This window comes from Maylandia zebra, linkage group LG1 (genome assembly GCF_041146795.1).
Source record: "Maylandia zebra isolate NMK-2024a linkage group LG1, Mzebra_GT3a, whole genome shotgun sequence".
In the NCBI taxonomy this organism is placed as follows: domain Eukaryota; kingdom Metazoa; phylum Chordata; class Actinopteri; order Cichliformes; family Cichlidae; genus Maylandia; species Maylandia zebra.
The window spans coordinates 16,802,152-16,825,885 of NC_135167.1; the positions used below are offsets into that span (position 1 = coordinate 16,802,152).

A 23,734-nucleotide genomic window follows, 5' to 3' on the forward strand; every position below is an offset into this window, starting at 1 on the left:
TTCTGTTTTTCTTCAGGAAATGGCAGAGAAAACCCAGAACTAAAGCAGTGAAGCGCTTCTGCGGTTGAGGATTTGTTTTCGGAGGTATTAAATGCTTAACCAATAAAGCAATAGAAGAATACCTGTAAATGATTACCATAGCAGTTCTGCACTGACTTTAAGCTTATTCATTTGAACTAAAAGTGTAAAAAGTGAGCAGGAGTATGGATATAGCAAGTAAAAATAAAAGAATACAGACAAAAGAAACAGCTGAGTTTCAATCAGAATTAACAAATCAGTCTGGTATTCAATACAAACCTGTAGTCCAATGTACTTTATCCTAAGAATTGCAAGAAAACTGGATATGTAGAGCACTACAATTTTGTGTAGGAACATTTTGCTGTTGTGTAATTAATTAAAAATATTGTTGTGGTGGGTTTGAGCAAAACACTAAATGACTGTAGTCTGTACCAAATGGTGGCCAAACTAAATGACCAACTGCCATCTCAACAGACAGCTCCATGGGTTTTACATATTTATGTATCTATGTAGTAAGTATAGGGTCACTCTGTCCTGCTATCAAAAATTAATCGTTGTCTATGTGGAGCTAACAGGTTACGGCACTACAGCTGGGTTGCTTCTGCTTGGTGAATGTTTTTCAGATGTTACTGGGGGATCAATAGAGAGAAGTGCTGAAAAGATCTATATCTATTCTTGTTTTGCTTATAATGACAGTGTGGGGTTTTGTCCCAAGCATTAAAAAAGGCAAACGTACAAACATTATAATTTTTTATCATTTAACTTTTGTGTTGCAAGAAAATCGAGAGCAATGCAATTACAGAGAAGCTATTTGTGACTAAAGTTTTTCTTTCTTTCTTTCCAAATTAGTCACCTTGACAACCGTGAAGCATGCTTTGTTATTTCCTTTGTCTGTGTCACGGTGCACATGTCTTTCTTAAGACACTTAAGTGATGCCACACGCACACACGCAGTCGTCGCACGAGAGTTCAGTCCAACTATGTTAAATGCGTTTCCTCTGCGTAAACGTTCAATGACAAGAATTAGGTTTTTTTTGGTTTTTTTTCTCTTGTTTTGCGTTCATCACTCACTCGGTTTGTAAATAGCTGTGCCCCTGGAGACAGCTACACAGCGCTCATTCTGCGCTTGGCTTTCCCCCCGGACCCCTGCTACCCTGTTCACTTTAACCAGCTTCACGCGGTGTGCCGTTCTTGTAGAGCGAGCGCAGAGCACATCCCAGTCAGTCTTCACTTCTCCTCTCTCCCGTTCACTCCGGGATGGAGCTGTCCTCCTAGCGCAGCAGAAGTGTACTTCAGCAGTTGGCAACTTGGTTTGACGTTAAGGAGAAGCTGAAGCAAACGTCAGTTCTTCTTCTGACAAGATTTCTTTCACCTCCGCGCATTAACTTGGCTGTCGCAAATCTGCAAAATGACAGCAACCGGACTACATCCACGCTTTGTGCTCCTGCTTTGCTTCATCTCCACCGCGGCGTGCAATACGTTTGCATTCACCGAGGAGCCTTCTGACAGAGGCGGGAGGGCGGACGGGTATTGTAGTCGGGTATTACGGGCTCAGAGCAATAGGAAAGAGGGCAACAGCGAGTTTCGGCTCCGGGTAGAAGGAGACCCGGAGAGCTATCACCCAGGGAGCACATACAGAGGTTGGTGTTAGCGATATACGCGTAGTACGCTGCTTTCCATTGTGCCTGTGCATTGCCTCTAAGCCACAGTCAGCAGACTATGCAAACTTAAGATAAGTTTCTGCACAATCTACTTTTGATGCGGGGCGAGCGCTAAGATGATTACGCACAATCGCAATAAGCAGACGTGTATTTTAACTACTAAAAGATTAACGAGAGATCATTTTAAATCTGATTTGAACATCTGTGAGCAAATAGAGTGCCTAAAATAGTTTTGTATGATCAAAATTTTAAGAAGGCTTTTTTCTGAGAAAGCTAAATCCCTCTATGAACTCTTGCGTGCTTTTGGTGTTGTGTTCCATACTTAACAAGTTTCTTGAAAGCCAGCCCCGGATTTCTCTCTCTCTCTCTTTTCCTAAAAGGAAAGTTTTTGGGTGCAGTAAATGGGCATGTGCCATCTGCTCTGTGATTTCTAGTCTCCTGCCCTTCTGGTTCCGACAATGTGTTGCGCTGCAGTTGGATCATTGCTGCCTGCTTTAATTCCAACTACTTTTTGTTTAGCAATCAAAATGACAACTGCATTATTTTAAATGTTTGAATGATTTAGCTTCAGTTTAAATCAGTATTTGTTAATATCTAAAGACACCAATTAAGTTGCCGAGTACAGCAACTACAGTTTTCTGCAGTAACTCAACGTTCTTTAATGTTGTGACTGATTGTAAAAATGGGCAGAAATTCCATCCTAAACATAATCTGGCTAATTTGACAATCTGAGAAAGGCAATGTGCAAATTACATTAACTTTAGCTTGTCCTTTATATATTTGAGCTTAAAATATATAGTATTATTTATACATACAACACTACTCAAGCAGGTATTTTAACCCACTTTAATCAGGTATTTGGAAGAAGAACTGTAGTTAAGCTGCTCCCTGTCAGGTGATGTTGTCTTCTAATATTTTTTTGTTTCCATGTAGTGACTGTGACTGCAGCCAGCCCCTCCTACTTCAGAGGGTTCACCCTTATTGCCATGAAGGATGGTGCAGAAGGTGACAAAGACGAGGACTATGCTGGGAATTTTCAGGTATGGTAACAGCCAACACATATGGCTGTGTGTTATGGATTAGAAATTTCTCACTGATTAATAACCCATCCCCTTATTTGTCTAACATGTTTATTTTTTAAATTGGGACACAGCAAATTTTAAATTAATACTAGCCAGCATATTTCGCCACGCCTGCACTCTTCATACCATCCTTCATCTAGCATAACAACTGTGCATGACATGAGTGGAGAGACAGATATTTTCCTTAGACAGCCCTCCTGTCTTCACATGTGTCAAAGTGTGATTATTCTCACCTCACCTCCTCTAAAAGGCTTGATATAGCATGTGAAAGGAGCCTACTCTCAGCACATCTTCCCTTGAGCTATGCTTTGCTTTGACTGCTGGAAGGTGTGTGTAGAGTTTGAGAAGCCATCTATTCAAAAAGTAGGCATGTATGTATGTACTGTACAACAAAGTAGATGAGAGGGTAATTAACCTTTTATACAAGAAGGTCCAGCTGGAGTACTGTAGGGAGGAGGAAGAGAACAGAGAGGGGCCAAGAGTGTGAAAGACAAAAAGAGAAGGCAAGGCAACTGGTGCTGCTATGCACATGTGATAATGACCAAATAATTGTAATGCAGCGTGATCAGACAAGTGGTAGGGAAAAGACATGATAGTTAATGAAATTTCATGTGTATTTCCAATAATTTGTATGCAGTCTGTGTTACTACTATACAAAGGAACTACACTATAAGGTGATAAAATTTATCCATCCATCCATTCTATTCTGTTTATCCTTATCAGGTTTGTGTGTGTGTGTGTGTATGTTTGTGTGTGTGTGTGTGTATGTTTGTGTGTGTGTGTGTACAGTTAGGATGGCAGTTTAAAAAATGTCTAGGATTTAAAGATTGCATAAGATGACACAAAGGATTTGGAAAGAACTCAGCAAGAAAATAACTGATTTTAGCTTCATAAATATTTCATAAAAATCCTAGATTATAGTTAATAAGGCGTATAATAAAGCCATTATATCACATTAATATACTATAATAATAAAGAAAAACCCATTTCAGTCTTAGTCATAGCCAAATCCATATTCCTGTTGAGAACTTTTAACAGCATGTCTGGCTTTCTCCTGTTTAGCCTCCTGCAAATGTGTTCATTTTAACTGTTTCTTACATAAAAATCCACTATTTTACTAAACCTTTACGGTTCAAAGAGAGGTTCACACAGCAGTGCACAGGCTGCTCTGATCACAGTTACTGCAATGCTGTGGCACTCTTTGTGAACCTAAGCCTTGATTATGACAGGACATAAAGACAGGAACACATTGTTTTTGTCCTGTCTGCACCTCACAACTCATTACCCAGCATCAACACCACCAAGGTTCTTTTTTCTCTCGTATTTGTTGTTGCAGTTGATTTCATGACGTTTTTCTTTAATGCCAGCCTCGAGTGCGTCCCTCAGACATATGCCGGAGTGTGGCTTGGAGTGACGGGGCGCTAAATGTCAGGAGTTAATATAGGAGAGACTGCATCATTTAAATGACACTCACATCCCTCAGCACATGAATGGGTGCTGAGTGGACAGAGAATAATAGATAAAATGGATAGATGTTTGATCATTGCCTTTTAGATGTTCGCTTTAGAAGTAAAAAGAGCAGATGTGTCAGTACTGTGACCTGCTGCTTTTGATTGGACTCCTGCCGGGTTTTTTAGAAGTTTAAGGTCTCTTTCACGGCTGCAGATGATCACCTGTCTTTCCAAGCAGTCTGTGACAGAGCAGTAAAAATAAACTGCTGTCTAAAGAGATATGTCTCTATCATCACCTGCTCAGTCAGTCTTTCATACTTTATGTCTCTTATGTCAGAAACCTATATACACATACGCACGCACAGACACACTATTGCTCCTTTGTGAAAGAGCTCTGGGTGGACCAGCCCCAAGGAATTGAAGGAAAAGAAAGGAAAAAAAGGAAGCTGCAACAGAGGCTTTAGGCTTTATTTAACATACAGCTCATTTGAAATCTGCTGGTGTGCCCCATCTCAGCCGTCTTAGGACAGCTCCCGACTTGATGAAAAGCACTTTTATTGAGCTCTCTGGGGAGGTCAGCTGCCACTGTGTGTCTGTGTGTGTTTTTTTGGCAAGAGTGTACACCAGCAGGGAATGCTGGCGATGTCTGATGAGACATTACTTCTCAGCAGGGTGAGATAATAGGACAAGAAAAGGCAAATTGTCATGTGGCTGTGTGGCTATATGTGGGCTGGAATTGTCAGGATGTGTTTTGAAATTTCTGTGGCGGTTGTGCCATTTGCAGCTACTTTTCTGCAGCCCCTATGTTATTTTAGATTGTTGCTGAATGATGTTTGGCTCTGACCAGGGCATAGCATAGAACCAAGCACTTTCTTTGACACAAAACTCTTGCATAAACTCAGAAAACGCAACTCGAGTCTTCCAGTGGAATGTCCCGTTTTGTTAGTTTTCCTAACAGCCATTGTCAAGCTATTGGCAGAAGATCTGAAAACGAGGGAGTAAAAAAACAGGATCATAGGTTGTCTTGCAGCAAATTAGTCGCTTCTTTTTGCAGATGGTGTTCAATGCAGTCCCATGTGACTTCTCTGCTTTTAACATGTGGTGTAGTCCATTCAGGGCAGCCCAGAATGCCTGTTAGAAACCATGGGAACATGGAGGGGAGGGGGTGTGTAATCTTTCAGATCACGATCGGCTGCATACACATGGATGGCATGCACACACACAAAGCTCCTGGACTCCCCTTCTGACTCTCCGTCTAACTCTTAACACACTCTCTCACACACAATTTCAAAGGGAACTCATTCATAACGTGGAATGACAAAGGAAATTCTCCGCTGACAGCTTTATGGAGTGAGAAAGTTCCCTGCCTTTACTGCCCGGATGTCACTTCCTATCAAACAGATCCTTGGTCTCAGCGGTTGTGCTCTCTCATGCAGCCAACTCAACTAATTTTCTGTCCCACAGTTAAAATCATTCAGGTGCTTAATATCTCAGGTGTGGAGCTGAGTAAAGAGGGGAGCACGGATTTGGACTCTTCAGCCTAATTCAAGTCTGGGGACTTTTTTTAAATGACCTGAAGACATCAGAAGCGAAAGCTAAAGTGACTGCATCCCGCCTGTGCCCCACGTCATGCAGTGCCTCTGCTTCGGCCAAGAAACCTCACCTGGTGTGCATAGCTTTTATGAGCTCGGTTGGCTTACCCACAGGGATGTTCACACTGTGCTTTGATGCCAGAAAAAATTCTAGAATCAAGGTTGAGACTTGCAGTGGCCAACATTTGCCTGCTAGTCGTACAGCCAGGCGAGCCAACATGAGCTTGGCTGACATGATAGATAGTGACCCCCCTCTATTCAGGGAGGAGAAGCCCCCCCGGTGGTGGAGCCTTCAATAGCTTATTACTTTAACCAAAACTGCTGATTCATTTCAACTGTCACAAGCATCTCTCCGCTCAGTAAAATAGATTGTTCTACTGCTTCTGTTTACCAGAAAATATATAAATATGCAGCACAGTCGGTAGGTTTGGCATCCTGATGCCACTTTATTATAAACAGCACCTGCTCACAACATCTTCTATAAATAGCTCTTGCATAGTTTGTAGCCACGATTTGTCCTGTTGTAAGAGAACAAAAATTGTTTAGGCACATCAGACATGTATATCAAGCCATTAAGCTCCCACATTACCACCCTTGGGAGATAGCTTTGAGCATGTCTATGTTTTTTAAGTGTTCCTTTTCTCTTTAATCCAAACACGTCAGCCTTAGAGCATTTTTCCATGATATCTGTAGCTTTTCCTTAAATATCTTTTAATATCTTCTCTGTGGAAGAAGGTTTTGCTCCTTTTTTGTGTTTTGACGCTATCATGGAACCCACAAAGGCTATCTATGTATCTATCTAAAAATGCAGTCCCCAAGATTAAAAACCTATTTTTAAGAGAGTCTTGGGCCAACATCTAGCACAGGTTTAAACCACGGACCCTCAACAACAGTAACCACTCAGCCAACATGCTGTTAAACTCATTACAGTAACTATTAAAGCTGGAAATGTGTTCTCTAATAACTAAAGCGTGTTTAAAGACCAGATAACTGATGGTGTAAGACTAACACAATTCACTGAATTGACTCATGTTTACAAAAAAAGTGTGTTTAATCTCAGTTCAGCTGTTAATTATGTTTGTGAGATCATGATACGACAAAATGTATCTGTGCGATCCAGCATCAAGAGAAGAAAATTACCTGCAAGTGTTTCCAATTCTTGTCTGATGCATTTATACTCATTACTGATCTCTTTGTGTGTTTGTGTGTCGATGCTTTACAGATAATTGATGAAGAGGAAACACAGTTTATGACCAACTGCCCCCCTGCAGTGACAGAGAGCACTCCTCGCAGAAGGACCAGTATCCAGGTGTTTTGGACTGCACCCCCTAGTGGCTCCGGTTGTGTTTTTCTCAAGTATGTATACAGCAACGGCTGGTCAGCCTGCTTAGCAGAGTCAAGCCCTCAGCTCAAACAATGAAAACAATATTCAAATTTAGTCTACATATCCAGCCTTCTGTCAAAAATACGGGTAATTGCAGGTTATCCTCCAGATGTATTACTCATGTGAAACTGATTCATGTAAGCTGAAGCTAGGCTGATCACGTTTAGGCTGCAAAGCAGAATTGGTCCCAACTACAGTTTAAATATGTACCCGGAACAAGAAACTCACCGTTGAGGCAGGCAGACATAATGCTTCGTTATTGTATTGTCACAAGGAACTTTGCAATAATTAAAAAAATGCAGAGCAGCACCTTTATAAACAGCACAGTGTGTGCTTTCTCTCCTGTGTGTACACACTTACACTCACACCCCCACAACACCGCAACCATCGCAAACAGAATCCAAATCTGACACTCTGTAACTGTCTGTACTTACTGTGCTTTGCCTGACTTAATATAGCTTTATAAATATCTTCAGATATTTAAATAAGATATTTTTTACCAACACTCTTGCTCTCTCTTAATTTCAAGTCCACATCTAATGAATTAATATTTATACAAGTATACTAAGTGAAATGTAGCCTCAAGTCTCAAGTAAGCAGCTTTTCGATTTTATATAGATTATTTAGAACTAGGATTTTTAAAAGAGATTGATTTAGTGCAATGACTTTAGTTTAATTTTTTAACTAAATCCTTTCATTTGGCTTGATAAACTAAATATTACCTTCAGTAGTTTTATACCTGATATGCACCACTCATTTCTTGCTGTTGTAAGTGCTCTGGGCTTACTTGAACACAGAAGACTAGTCATGTTAAGCTGAGGACACATCATGACAGAAATCCATTTATTAATCCTGTACTTCACTGCGGGGAAATAATGAGAGTGCATGAAGTGGAAAGGCACTGAGGGTCTGTGCGGTTCACGAAGGCTTCTGATAAATGCATTATTTAACAGTTTGTATGTTCTTTCTCTGGTGTGTGATCTACATCTATCATTGTTTATTTACAAGGGAGATAATGGTTGAATTGTATTTGGTACTTAATAGATAAAGGAAACAGTTTAAAGTGTGACAGAGTGCACAGCCTTGAAAGAGATACTTAAAAGTGCAGAGATGTCGCTGCACTATCAGCACATAGACAATGCGGAAAGGAGAGAGTAAGAAGCTTACTGTTCAGAACACATGTCTGTGAAAATCATAATTACAGGCTGGCAGTGGGTATTTGTCTCTGCTCTTCACCCTGACTGCAGTAATGATGACAAGGTTTTTGCATATGCCACTCTGCTCGAATGCAGCGACTGTCCTAGTACAGTCTTATTGATATAAAAAGTGAAACTCTGTAAAAATTTTATGTGAAAGTCCCTGCACAAAAACCTCTTAGAGGGAGATACATTGCTGTTCACTGGTGGTTATTATATTGCACAACTTCCAGTAAAACGTTTGTGCATAAACAGGCACATACGGCATAATCACTGAACAGCAGAAAACAACATAACAATGTGAGATACCTTCCTATCTTAGATTAGCTTAGAGTAGACAAGTTTCATTACCAATGCAGGTATAGGGTAAATATTTGTTTTTCATTTTCTCCATATCAGGGAAGGTAGCTGCCTTTCAATAATGCTGTTGGTAAAATGTCATCTTTAAAAAAACAAACAAACAAGCAGACAAATAAAAAACATCTGGTCATGAACCTACAAGTGTGTGCACAAGTCTGTCTCATAGAAACTGACTCACATGTACCAGGAAATCCTGCTCCTCGTGAGTGGTTTGCTACAGTATAATTGATGGTCAGTTGCTGTCTTTTAGATGGAAAGTCTGAGCTTGGTGGTTTGGGTTTCTCAAAGGTTGATCCGTGATGATAGGGTTAGGCAAGGATGCTCATTTACCTCCTGAACTCAGAGCATTCATTTAAAAAATCTTACCATTTATTTTTAGCCTTCTCATAAGCTCAAATCAAAACCAAACTTTCCTTTGCTGGGTTTCTGTTGGTGTCTCACTCTTGTTTAACTAAAAATGATAGTATACAGAAGCGATGCAAAGATATATAGGCCTTGCAGAGTGCTATGAGCCTATTAGCAAATATAATGACCGTTATTAATGAAAGTGGCTGCTTAAAATAAGAAGCTGCTATATACGTGTTACAGTGTTCAAGAGAGAAATAATCATTTAATACGTTTTTTTTTTATTTATTCCCTTGAGCTTAAGGGAATAATTGCTACTAGCCATCGTAATTCAAACCTAGTTAGACACCAAAAAGGTTTAAAAAAATGTCAGAATCTGAGAAAGAGTTGATTTTCTTCTCAGTCCTCTATTATTACTTTGGTGTATTATTATTCCTTGATTGGAAATAGAACATAAGAGACTACAAAGGGCTCGATAAATATAAAACTGTAAAAACCCATACCCATAAGTATCTAGTGACACAAAGTACTCTAGTCACAGTGGTATTATCAGACTGTAGTTCCACACAACCTGATTGGGTTCCACGGAAGCTATAACTAAATTCACTCCATATGTTGCTGTCACCACTGAATTTGCTACTATCTTGTCTCTTTCCATTTGTTGGTGCGAGATGTTTTATTTGTAATTTCCCTCTGGCATGCTATATGGATAGTAGTGTGGTATGTTTTGATGAGCTGTCTGAGTATATCAGTGATCTGGTGAATGTCACAACCACATGCAGCTGTCAGAGTGTGTTTAGCTCCATCAGTTAGATGACGCAGCAGATAAAGGATGCTTTGAGAACACTGGAAGCAGTCCTACAGAAATTAAATGTAAATACATTTGTCTTGGAGTGGATTTATGTTTAGGCATCTTGTGAGTTCTTCTTGCAACTGAGAATATGGATCTTCATTAATTTCATCTTTTTGTTGTAGCAGGAGCTGGTTGTAGCCCTAAAACAGTAGTCTCTGCTGCCCCCCCCCCCCCCCCTTTTTTTTTTTTTTTTACCTTTGCTTCTCTCTTTCTCACTGTCTTTCCTTTTTCTTTTTGTTAATCTCTCAGACTTACACTACCCGGAGACAGACACTCGTACACACACACACATTCAAATCAGTGCACTTTTGTGGTGATTGGGATCGGCGGTGGTGTGGATCCAGCAAAGTAAGATAGAATTTAAATTGGATGTTAAATAAGCATTACTCGGCCTGATTGTCTAGCCAGTCCAGGAAAGTGGGTGAGCAGTGAGGCAGAGTTTGCTCGTCTGTCTCTTGGAGATATGTGGAATTGGGGTGAGATTGAATTAAAGTGTGAACAATTAGAGAAGTGCTGGTGGTGTCACTTACCTTGAATCAGTTCATCTGTGTTATATGAGAGGCTATTTTGGCAGTAAAATCATACCTTCTTTCAAATACCATTTTAATCTTACATCAAGCAGGGATGTGAGGGAAGTGAGTACTCTCATGTGTAATATGATCTTATTGTCAGAGGTTCCCAAATTGTCTAACTTCTCAGTATTTGCCAAATTTTTAAGTTAGCAAACAGAATATTTTGATTAGAAATAAAAAAAGAAAGTACAAACTCAGTGCAACAAGAGTTAAGGGACCTGTGATCGCTGACGCAAGCTAGAAGACCTTTGATCATCGGAACAGAATCACAGACATGATTTCTAATGAACCTAACTACTGGAAACGAGAAAGGACAGGGGGAAAGATCGATGGCTAACTAAATAAAGGTTTTGGAAAACATTTCCAGCAATAATCTGGAGATATAGATTGAACCACTGTAACATTATTTGAAGTTGCAGGATGTCCTCAAAGACGTGCTTCAGAGTTAGTAAAAAGGTAATCAGCGGAAATTTAGGTTTCTGTGACAACCTGGACAATGTGAAGGAGACTGCATCCAGTCAGCCCCTGTGGATTATGTCCAAGAAAAAAATCCTTTTTCTCTTCTCTTGTTCTCTTCAGCACAGCACTGAAAGATTGGTGGAATTTGGTCAGGATTACTACTGTGAATGCATAGCCCTGATGGCTGGATGAAAGCGCTAAGCCAGTGTGGGTTTGTGGATGCAAGAGTGTTGAGGACACAACATTTATAGAGAGCACAATGCATGTCTGTGGAAATAACAAAACACTGGCTGACAAGATGCCTCCCAGCCCCTAGAAGCCTGGCAAAAGAGGAATATCCCAGCATGATAACAATATGAAGCTTCTTCTTATTCTTTTGGCTGCTTCCTTTAGGGGTTGCCACAGCTGGTTGCCTGCCTCCATCTCCCCCTATCCCTTCTGTCACACAAACACACTTCACGTCCTCTTTCACTACATCCATGGATATTTTCTTTGGTCTTCTTTTTTTTCTTCTGCCTAGAAGCTTCATCTTCAACAACCTTTGCCAGTATATTCACTATCCTTACACATATCTCTACCAAACCATCTCAGCCTTGCCTCTAACCTTTTCTCCAAACATTTCAACCTTAGCTGTTCCTCTGATTTCGATTTCTTATTTCCCTGCCACCTCCAGTTCTGCTTCATGGCTTTCTGTTACTACCACCATCTCCAAACATCATCACATCATCGCAGGTGTCAGTATAATCACGTAAATCTTCACTTTCACTCTTGCTGCTATCCTTTGGTCACAGATTACCCCTGATACTCATTCCCACCTACTCCACCCTGCCTGCAATGCTTTAGTTCACATCTCTTAGCCACTGTCTGTTGCTTAGGATGGTTTGATCCTATCTACCTTCAGTACCTCTACTCCTTGCAGCTTCATGGTTATACCTTTCTCGCTCTCTTTCACACAAATTCTGTCTTGCATCTACTGACTTTCATCCCACTTCTTTCCAGAACATGTACCCAACTCCAGGCGCTCTAGATGCCTCCTGCTCTTTACTCTAACTATAGATCACAGTGTCATCTAAGAATACCATAGTTCATTGCTGCTTGACCTCACCTGTCAGCTTGTCCATTACCACTGCAAACAAGAAGGGGCCTAGAGCAGATCCCTGATGTAATCTATCCCCATCTTTAATTTATCTGACGCTCCAACCACTCCTACCTTGCTGTTTTCATATATGTCTGGCACCACCCTTGTATACTTGCTTGCTGATCCTCACTTCCTCATTCAATACTATATAGAGTTCCTCTCTTGACACCCTATTATATGCTTTCTCTAGATCCACAAAAGCACCATGTAGGTCTTTCTTACTTTCTCTGTTCTTCTCCATCAACACTCTGCTCTTTTTTGACATAAACCCATACTTCTGCTCACTGATCATCACCTCTCTTTTTAATCATGCTTCAATAACTCTTTCCCGTATCTTCATGGTATGGCTCATCAGCTTTATTCCTCTGTAGTTAAAATAGCTCCACACATCACCCTTGTTCTTGAAAACGAGCAAAGTCCTTTCAGTTTTTCAGGCATCCTCTCACTCTCCAAGACACCAATTTCCCCAAACTGCAGAGGAATGAATTTTGCTCCATCAAAGAAAACAATGGCGGCTGTGATTTTGATATAGTGGATCTAAACTGTTTTCATTTATACAAGTGTAAGTAGCTTACTGTAAAACTTGCAATAATGTAATTACTGTATAATATCGAAACATTTGGCATTTAGATGATAGAAGCATACAGTAATGTCAGTTGCATATTGTACACAGTGGCAGGCAGAAGTGTGGGTGTGACAGGAATAAAGGACCCACGCACACAGCCTTACACATTGACAGGTGTTTTAGTTCCAACTGTTCCTGACATGCTTTGCTTGCGCAGCTTTCCAGCTGCCTTCTCCGGCTTCTCACATCGCACAACTCCAGTCAGGTCCCTGTAACCTACTGAAATAGGGAAGGCATGACCAGGTGATGAAGAACAGCTGTATGGGTCATCCTCTCCTGACACCACACCTTGAACCAACTGCTCCACCCCTCCCCTGCAGCTGAGCCACAAACCACACCCCACTGCCCAACTTAGGCTTGGGACCCATCCGGCCTAGCCTAGCCCTGGCCGAGGAGTTCCTCTCTGCGTGGCCGAGGGAGGCAGCTGGGCAGCCACAAACACCGACTCCAAGGAGGAGGCTCCGGGGCGCTTCACCCCCACATTTCAAAATGGTGCTCTATGAGTCAAGTACGGTCGGGCCTTCCACACTGGGACCTTCCTCCCAGTTTTCTTTCTTTAGGTCCAACACCACCCGTGGCTTCCTGCTGAACAGTATCTCAAAGGGAGAGAAGGTCTGAGGCACCTCACACACTGCAAACAACAGAGTGTCTAACCAGCGATCCCAATTGCGTTCATCCTTGTGAATGAACTTATGAATCATGGATAAGTCTTATTCAGCCACTCCACCAAATTGTCAGTCTGAAGGTGGTAGATGTGGGTCAGAACAGATTTAATACCCAGTAATTCATACAGTTATTTCAGCATGCATAAACGATGTGCCCTCGTCAGTCAGTATCTCTTTTGGGATGCAGACTTGAGAGATGACCTGAAACAGAGCCTGCACCACAGTCTTTGCAGAAATGGTGCACAGAGGCACTGCTTTGGGATACTGCATTGCAAAGTCCAACAGGACTAATGCAAAGCGATATCCACGTGCACTCGGGAGAAATGTGCCAATGAGGTCCATGCCAATGTGCTATAATTGGGGCCTCAATTAAAGGTTACAGGTGCCGAGGCAGAATGCCCGGCTGGTTAACCAGCTGACACTCCGGGCAGGATGTCCACCAGGACGAACAGGCGACTAAATCTACCCATTTACACTCCAGAGGTTTATTATATCCCATATAACGTCTCCCCCCCATTCTGTAGAGGGGCACCGTTGCGAGCAGCGGCAGTGTCCACAAGGACCAGAGTTACTTGACTTCACTGTCGAACACCTTGTCCGGCGCTCAGACTGTTCCTGCAGCTGTGGCTTCCGCTGGGCCACTATCCAGGCTAGCGACTCAACTGGCAGGGCTGGTCGTGGTTCTGCCGTGCCACGGCTCAGGTTTCAGCACCACTGTGACAGAAATAAAGGACCCACACACACAGCCTTACACGTTGTCAGGTGTTTTATGTCTAACTGATCCTGACACACTTTGCTGCAGCTTTTCAGCTGCCTTCTCCGGCTTCACACACCACACAGCTCCATTCAGGTCCTGGCAATCTACTTAGGAAAGGCATAACCAGGTAATGAAGAACAGCTGTGGGGGTCAGCCTACCCTCACACCACACCCTGAACCCACTGCTTCACCCCTCCTGTGCAGCTGAGCCACAAACCACACCCTGCCACAATAGGCTTTATGTCAGCGAGATTAGATGGCATACAGCATGTGGAATCATCTAATTGCGTGATGTCAAAAATGAGAATTTTCTGCCTAATTGACATTTCACGTGGTGGAGAATGGTAGCCTGTTGGAAGCCTTAATTCAAAAGTATTTCAACTACAGTCAGGCTTCTATGGCTCACCAACTCTTGAAATAAAAGACTGGATCTACTCAGTGGCACTGTTCATAATATGTTGAAAAGCTAAATGGGGGGGGGAATCCCAAAATTCACCATGTTTTGTTAACATTAAGGAGCAGATACACTTTTTTAAATCAATAACAGCTGTAAGCCTTCCAGACACTGAAGTGGATTTTTTGTTTGTTTGTTTTTTTTTGGCAGGTAGTTAAAATGGGTGGAATTGGTGGAAAGGTATTTTTTATTACTTGCAAACGGTCTTATCCTTCAAACTATACAGTATTCTCAGTCACTTACAGAATGTCATTATTGTACACACAGAGATAACTGGATGTGTTAAAGTCCCAGCATTTATCAAATTCTTGATCTTCCACCTAATCTGCAGGATTACCTGCATTGAACATCTTGGTTTTAAATGGATATTCACAGTGATCATCTCTTTGTTTCTCCAGTTTTGTAGAAAACTAATATTTGGCTATTTAACAATATAAATATAGACTTTGGAATTTATTGTATATTGCTGTTATCCACTGATATAGACTTTGCATTTGCCATTGAAGTGGTCATTCATGCTTTTTTTAAATTTATGTGAGAGGTGCATGTGGACATATCAGCAGTGAGATGTGCAGCTCTGTGTAAAAACACAATAAATATATAAGATTTCACACCCTGTAGGCTAATGCACCCTGTTGTTTTTGGTATTAGCTCAGCTCAATAGAGGATGCTGCTGCTCAGCGTAGCATAGCATCCAAACTGTCCAGCTGGAAGGGGCCCACCTGGATCAGATGTTACCCCTGGACTTGCATCCAGTATCTCATTGTTGGGGTTTATCCCCGTGGAAACCTTCCTGCAACCATGGCTGGTGTAAATGGCTGGTGTTTGTGAGGAAGTTAGGTCCCCGTTGGCTTGTTTTCTGTTGTTGCTTCTCAAGTCTGTTGGCATCTGAAAAGGTCTCTTTGTGGCTAATTTACATGTCAAGGCCCCACATAGACATATGCTTCTTCACTACTGAATGAAATAAGCCTCTGAAACAGCTCAATCTAGAAAAACCTCCCCATTGCAGACCTCACATTTGGTGGGTATTACTTTTGGCCTGTCATTCATTCTTTATTGACATAGTGCATAGCCAGCTGTACTGTACCAGGCATTTTGGTGAACTACCTTAGGAACTTTTGTCGAACTTTAACCTTTATTACTGAGGCACACTTTTTGGTTTATTGCAGTTTAATGCATTAAATAACTTGAAAAACATTCTTTTAATTTCCTGAGTTCTAATATCTGCTTTCAGGAAGATACTGAAAAACAGAGAAATAGGTCTATGAATAACTCTACAACTATTTGCTCTGCCATGACAAACAGCTCAGACTAGTATTGTTATTAAAAAATACATAAATAAATAACATTTCCTCATTTTGTCCTGTCTTGGTATTTTCTTTTTGTAATTTGCACTCTTACTTTTTCCTCACTTTACACTTGCACGTTGTGTTCCCCTCAACAAACTTTGCTTCTCACAGTTCCCCTCTTTTCTTGTTAATCTATTTAGGGCTAGCATTGTGCAGAAAAGGATAATCTATTTCCAGGATGAAGGCTTACTCACCAAGAAACTGTGTGAGAAAGGTAGGTTCCTTATAACGCTTTGGATAAAAAGTATTACTATCAAAATGATGCTTTATTTTTGCTCCCCATTGACAACCTTTTATTTTTTTCTATCCTTTTACTCAATTTTTTCGTTCGCAATTTTTACATTTCACTTTGTCATGCACTGATGCGAATGATTGTGAGTACGACGCCCCGGGGGTTGCATGGCAATGGATGCCACACTGAGTGGCGAATCAAAAGAACAGTGCTGTACACCTTTTCTCCCTGTTCTTCCTTTTGGCTCACCGCTTTCTTAACCATCACTCTCTTATATGACAGGCACCCATCTCTTCTGCTCCTTATTCTAATCAGTAATCTTACTCTGTGTGATCTTTTTTTTTTTTCTCCCATCACTTCTGTACAGAATCCCTGTATGGAGATACTACTGATAAACCATTGCTTGACTGTTGTGCCTGTGGAACGGCAAAGTACAGAGTCACCTTCTATGGGAACTGGTCAGAGAAGATTCACCCCAAAGACTATCCCCGTAAGCACAATTTTTCAGTTCTTCATGTCATCTCATGTCTTATACATACTGCATGAATTAAGGAATTGTCACTAAAGAAACTAAACCTGTAGTAATGTGATTTTGCTAACACGCATTGTGGGCATAGCCATAATTTTAATTTAAATTAGCATTGATTCTTCTGTGGTTATAAATTCTTACTATGAACATTTAATTCTGCTTTGATAACATCAAACGTAAAACCACAGTGCCTTCTTACAAAACAGGTGTTTGTCTTCTGATTTGTTGAAAGACTGTTCTAAAATAATGGATTGGAACTAAGAGTCACATAAAAGGTTGGATATCAGTGGGAAAATAGACTGTATGAAAAAATTATGTAGGGACGTAGGACATAGCCAGTTCTGGCTACCTACTACCTTGAGCACCATGAAGGCAACTGTCGTTGTGATTTGATGCCAAATAAATTAAACAGAATTTATCCGAATTGCTAATAAACTACTAGGATTTAATTAAACAAAAGTGAAGTAAGAAAGAAATTGTTATGGAGGATTGAACAACATGCAGAAAGCATTCTGGAAGTTTGAGAATTGTAACACTGGAGTAGGGATTGACTTCTTTTTGGTGCCTGCCTCAGTAGGCAGTTTTTGGTACTTCTGCAAACCACCAAAATATACACAATTTAGTGCTTGTTGTGGTTTACCCAGGGAAAGGATGGCTGCATGATTCACTGTGACAGTGGTTGTTTAACTGTGGAGCAACCAGATGACCAGGGTAAAAAAATATGGAATGAATCTAAGGCTACGTCCACACGTACCCGGGTGTTTTTGAAAACGCAAATTTTTCTATGCGTTTGCACCTTTCGACCACACGTAAACGCCGTTTTTGGTCACTGAAAAGATTTTTAAAAACTCCAGCCAGGGTGGATATTTTTGAAAACTCTGTTTTTGCATTTACGTGTGGACGAGAAAAACAGACAAAACGCAGCGTCAGAGGTGTGCGCATTTTTTGACTCACACTGTGCGCCACGTTATTGTTTCGGTGCAATGAATTTCTACAATACTGTTACTGTTAATTGTACTCTCTGCAGTGTTTAAATGCTTACATATACACACAGTTACTGTCCCTCCACACGTACGACTCGGTTCTGCTTCTATGCCCCAGCTTTGTTTACTTTTTCCCACCGAGGCTTCTAGACTTCTGATTGGCCAACATTTCTGCACAGTTAGGAATATATCGCCACCTGTTGCTTTGGCATGTTCCTAGCAGAGTTTTCCTTCATTTCTGCCTTTACGTGTGGACGGGATTATTTTTTAAAACGAAAACGGAAAATCTTTGTTTTCAAAAATACCCGTGTACGTGTGGACGTAGCCTAAGTTGAATAGGAGTTGTGTATGGGAAAAGGATAAACAAGAATTTGTTGATACTCTTATTGGGAAAAATGTGTTTCCCTGACCAGTTAGTGAGTGGTTGCAAGTGGTTGCTTCCAAAGTTTGCATAGAAGATGCACATTGCCTGTAAACAGTTGCCAACTTCATTTAAATGCTTTCTAGCTTTTAATGTAGGACATGCCAAAAACAATGTGAAAACCACTGCATACCCCTTAATGGCAACACCATTTCCTGGTCATTTGGCTGTATAACAAACACACTAAAAAAATGTTCAGGAATGGTTTGTGTAAGATAATGAAGCATTTAAGATAAAACTTAAATAACTAGCCCAAATAAACACCCTAAACTTATAAAGAATAGCTAACTCACTCTCACATTTGACCAAAACAGCAACTCTACAGTGTGGATGATTTAGCTCTGTGGTTTAGGCGCTGGTTATAGGCCTGAGTAATGATGTGAGTATTGAGCTATTTTACTGTGGTTGGGTGCACTGCATATAACCTTGAGACTCACAATCAGGATGTGAATGGACTTTAAGATTACACTGGCTCTCTTGTTTAAATCAGGCTCTTGCCATTCAGATCAATATGCCGATTAGAGTGGAATAAGATAAACCCTGAGATCGAAAAGCGAGCTAATTCACTGTTTTATAGAAGGAGTAGCTATATGAGAGTCACTGTCACACAAATTTATGAAGACACACACAAACACATACACATACACGCACACACCTCACAGATAGATCAATTGTTAAAAGGATAGGGCAAGCTGTGTGGCTTCTATTTCTTTCCCTTGCTACAGATTGATTCGTCCTTGCACAAAGTTATTTCCTTGGTAAGTAGTTGAAATATCTCTGCACATATTGTACTACACAATATTATTCACTGACTACACCACAGAAAGGATATAGTATGATTTTGCTCTTCAAATCAAATCAAATCAAATCTGTAGTAGAAATACATTTTTTGCTACTCGAGATCTGCTTTTGAGCCACATTTCACTCTCCTATTCTTAACTATGTTTCCTTTAACTGGAGAAGCCATACACTGCTGTTCTGACTGAATTTTAGTGTAAAACAGGCCAACAGGAGATTTTTTTAACTACGTGACATGATAACCTTGACAGTTCTATTTTCTTTTTCCCCCTTTGTCCCCATTATATGTCATACAGACAAGTGCAGCTATTTAGTTCAAGTGATGGCAGTTCCCTTGGACACAGAGCGTAGACACCTGCCCTAGAAAGATTGATAGAATTAATATATAAGATATTAAGATAAAAGAATAAAAAAGAACAGCATTCCTCCATCAAACTTAAACAAAATATATTAAACAATTATGTCTTTCATTTTTTATCTTGTTTGTCTTCTTTTCCCTTGGACTAAATATTAATTTTCTTTGTAAGATTTCACAAGCCTGTGCATTCACAGCGACAAAAATTGTTTCTTTTTACATTAGATAAAGTAAAGTTTTTCAACACCACAACTACACTGTCCTAAATTCATCTTCTATGAATCCAAACATCCAGACTAATTTAACTGCCTTATAGTATGTCCCAGATAAATATACGACTTGCCACTTGACTGCTATTGAACTATTTTCCATCATATGTGGGTGAGAATATCATGTTTAAAATGAACAAAAACTTTACAAAAACCTCTGGCATTAACTCATTTTTTTTGCAGCATTGTATTTTCATTTGCAATTTAACTTTAAAAAAAATAATAATTATATATATATATATATATATATATATATACATATATATATATATATATATATATATATATATATATATATATATATATATATATATATATATTTTGTATGTATAATAAGGGTATAATAAGGCTTTTAGTCACAAGCTCATGGTGCTTTATAGGTTTAACCAGGGGTATACAAACATTATTATACTTTCTGATTGGTAGAGCAGAGTGTCCTTTCAATACTGGTTCATAATAAGATCCTAGTAGGCAAGGTGATAATAAGATAGGATGGGGGATAATATAAGAATGTGAAAACATGAAACACCAAGAGCTTGAGTTAGATTATTGTGATCCCACAGTAAGATAGTAAGGACAAAAAATGACCTGTAGTCACGAGGAGCCTATCGATCCTAGATAAACTACAGTATTCTATATATTGTTATGCTTTACATAATAGTGGAGGTTGAGGTGTGATGTCTACTGCTGCATTCTTGGTTTGATTGCCGGTGTGGGATCAGTAATGGAATGATGCAGAGGGCATTTTAGGAAAAAGGGTGAGATGGCCAATTAAAATAAGTTTTATTGTTTGGCTTTACAGGTCGTGCCAATCATTGGTCAGCAATAATTGGTGCCTCCCACTCTAAGAACTATGTCCTGTGGGAATATGGGGGCTTTGCCAGTGAAGGTGTCAAACAAGTGGCTGAGCTGGGTTCACCAGTTAAAATGGAGGAGGAGATCAGGCAGAAGGTAAGATACTCCAGTTGAGATGACTGTATTATACATGTGGTAAAAAGCATTTAAATTTGTATTAATAAGATATGCAGTCGGGATATTTACCAAGTAAATGGGTCGATTGTGGCTCAAGAGTTGGGAGTTCGTCTTGTAATCGGAAGGTTGCCGGTTCGAGCCCCGGCTCAGACAGTCTCGGTCGTTGTGTCCTTGGGCAAGACACTTCACCTACCGCCTACTGGTGTTGGCCAGAGGGGCCGATGGCGCAATATGGCAGCCTCGCTTCTGTCAGTCTGCCCCAGGGCAGCTGTGGCTACAACTGTAGCTTGCCTTCACCAGTGTATGAATGTGAGAGTGAATGAATAGTGTTATTGTAAAGTGCTTTGATGGGTCCCGAAAAACGCTATATAAATGCAATCCATTATTATTATTATAAGTAAATGAACTTATTTCTAAGAATGTTTTTCCTTGACGAAAACTGGTAAAAAAAAAAAGGGGGGGGAGGAAAAATGAATTGTGCAACACCACAGGAACCTTAGTGGATGTTCCAGGGAAGGCACACCTGAGTGCGGTATACGATGAATTGCTTTGACATTGTTGTCCAGATCATTTAGTGCTTTCAGGCATCTTTGCTATTCTTAGCCTGCCTCTACTACCACATTTAACCAGTACACAGCATCAGGAGCAGTACCGCTGCTGGGAACCGGTTTAGACGTTAGAAGCTTAGAAGATATTTTCCCAGGTATTTCATGAAATTTGGATCAATTATACCTCTAAAAAGTGCAGCCGCATCAGTTAATCTTTGATCACAACATGGGGTTTGAGACAACTCAGGAAGTGCTTTGAAGGCAAAAGGAGGAACCTGTTGTTTTTCATCAAGACAGTTAATTAGTAGCTGATTTCAGTTAGGTTGGACTATGTCTCTCTATGTGTATCCGAAGGATGTTTCTTTTATTTTAACTTTATAACTGTCTTTTACAGCATCTGATTTTCTTTCCAATGAAGTCTGAACTTTTTATACAGTCTTTGTACTTGTCATGTTCTTCCTGCTTCCTTGGACTATAATCTCTGGTACTTCCACAAATAGCATGTTATAACTTTTTTTTTTCTACCTCCGCGTTGCTGTCTCTCTGTCTCAAAATTACCCATGCAGGCGTCTCACCAGGCATATGGTCCCGTTGAGTGCTTCCTGCTAGCTAATTTTGAAGACCTGGTGTTGCAGCAGATAATGAGGGCATAGTTTGAGTAAGGGGGTCTCCATGTCATTTCTACCTTCCCACAGCTATTGCAACACACTCTATTATTCTTTTCTCTCTGCCTGGATCATTAGACAAGTTTCTTCCATGGTTAGAGGTGAAAGTGAAATTGGGTTTGGATTTGACTGACAAATAGAAAATGTTTTCTAGAAAATACAAATTTGATTTAATTTAAACTGGCTTTCCTCGTATTATGTCTGGAGAACATGAAACAGAAATTCTTCACAAATGTAATCAAACTGTGAAAGAGAACCCCCTTTTCTTTAGATGATTTACATTGCTGGACTGGACGCTATATTTTTTTCAGCAAACAATAATATGTGGCAGAGCACGCAAAAACCTGGCGAACAACATTTTAATTTTTTTTTTTTGCTTTGTAATGTTTCTTTAGGTTTTGAAACTTAAAGATTAACATTTGCAAATGTAAATGATTAAACTTCTGATTTAAAAAAAACAAAACAAAGCAAAAAATCCCCCCTCCAACAGACTTAGAAGAATCCAGTGATAAATCACAATCCACGCATTATTGCCAATGGCTATACATGGAACAGTTGCCAACATCACTAAAGGGGGAGACTTTCTCTCGTGCCTTGCCTGGTCAACCCTCCCTTAGCAGTTTGGCTGTCTGACCCTGGGTTTCCCACTCGCAGCCGGGAAGTTTTTTTGCATTTTATTCAGCAAGCTACATTTTTGGGACACGGTTTTGAGAGATTTTGCAGACAGTGAAGTTAAGATAACAAACACTGGGAATATTGCAAAGTCTAGTTGTTCTTGATGGTGTCTTGCTTGGTTGTTTTTGTGAGCACCCAGGACTGCAGCGAATGATTGTACTGTAGTAAATGAGGTACTTTTTCTCACCAATAACAATCATATCATCACCGAGTGTGGCTTGGCTTGTGCAGTTTATTTTATCTCAAGAAGGTATTGAGAGCTACCCCTTGTTTACAATTATGTTGCCTAACAGCTGCATAATGACTCAGTAGTAAAGTGGAATTGGCACATGATTGCAGGATGATGGTTACACTGGCAATCAGTATAAACCTGATTGGTCTCATACTAGTGAGATGCATGCTGTTATTCATTGCCCGACATGATGGAAAAGTAGTGAATAATCAACCTTTTTCAGTCATCTGTACATGGCTTAATTAGCATCATTTACAGAATTGTGTAGGTAGACATGATGGTTCTGTAAATAGGTAATTTTCCCTCACGAGGCTCATGCGTTATCCCCGTTTGTTGAAAACGGGTTTAGTCTGATGAACAGAAACTAAAAAACATGTTTTGTGCAATCACCTCACATGTCCACCGTATCCAGTTTTCTACAAATAATAAAACACAGAAAGTCAGTCGATGCCTTTTAAGTACGGAGGCTCGGTGAAGGAGACTCCCTCTTTTGAGCAGTGTAACGCGGCTTGGTAAACGCTGACGCAAACAGAAAGCTGATTCGCTTTTGTGTCAGGTGAGGCGTCAAGGGGCAGCAGCTAGCGATGAATGCAAAATTGATATTCATAGTCAGGCTTCACTCCAGCCAAGGGATGCACTGATCTGAGTGTTCATAGAAAGTTTCATTTGCAGAGCCAAGCAGTTATGCAGACCACGCGAACACACACACACACACACACACACACACACACACACACACACACACACACACACACACACACACACACACACACACACACACACACACAGAAAACCCCCCAAAAAACATTTCTACAGACAGTCTTTTTTTATCTTGCCTCTGTCAGTTCAGACTATGATGACTTTATTTTATATTCAACTTTGCCACCCTTTCAGACCTACAACAAGGGTTGGCTCTACAATGTGTCTTGCTGCTCCTGCTCCTCAGATAGGTGGCGAAAAATATTTGACATCTCATATCCTCTGGGATTAGCTACATCTTTAAAATTGGAATTTCAGTATAGTACACCTCTACCGATAACGGCACCAATGTTTAGTATTGGATTTTCTTTTTAGAAGAAGAATGATAAAATATAT

At 40.3% G+C, this 23,734-nt stretch overlaps 1 protein-coding gene across 1 annotated transcript in view; it reads left to right on the forward strand.

Moving 5' to 3' along the window:
* Positions 1–1,016: 1,016 nt before the first annotated feature.
* Positions 1,017–23,734, forward strand: part of spon1a (spondin 1a) — a 55,601-nt gene continuing 32,883 nt past the window's right edge. The window contains exons 1-6 of the mRNA XM_004539418.4: positions 1,017–1,657; positions 2,612–2,718; positions 7,026–7,159; positions 16,101–16,174; positions 16,560–16,682; positions 20,350–20,498. Of these exons, the coding sequence (XP_004539475.1) occupies positions 1,426–1,657; positions 2,612–2,718; positions 7,026–7,159; positions 16,101–16,174; positions 16,560–16,682; positions 20,350–20,498 (819 nt within the window). The 5' untranslated portion in view covers positions 1,017–1,425. The remainder of the gene's footprint in view (positions 1,658–2,611; positions 2,719–7,025; positions 7,160–16,100; positions 16,175–16,559; positions 16,683–20,349; positions 20,499–23,734) is intronic.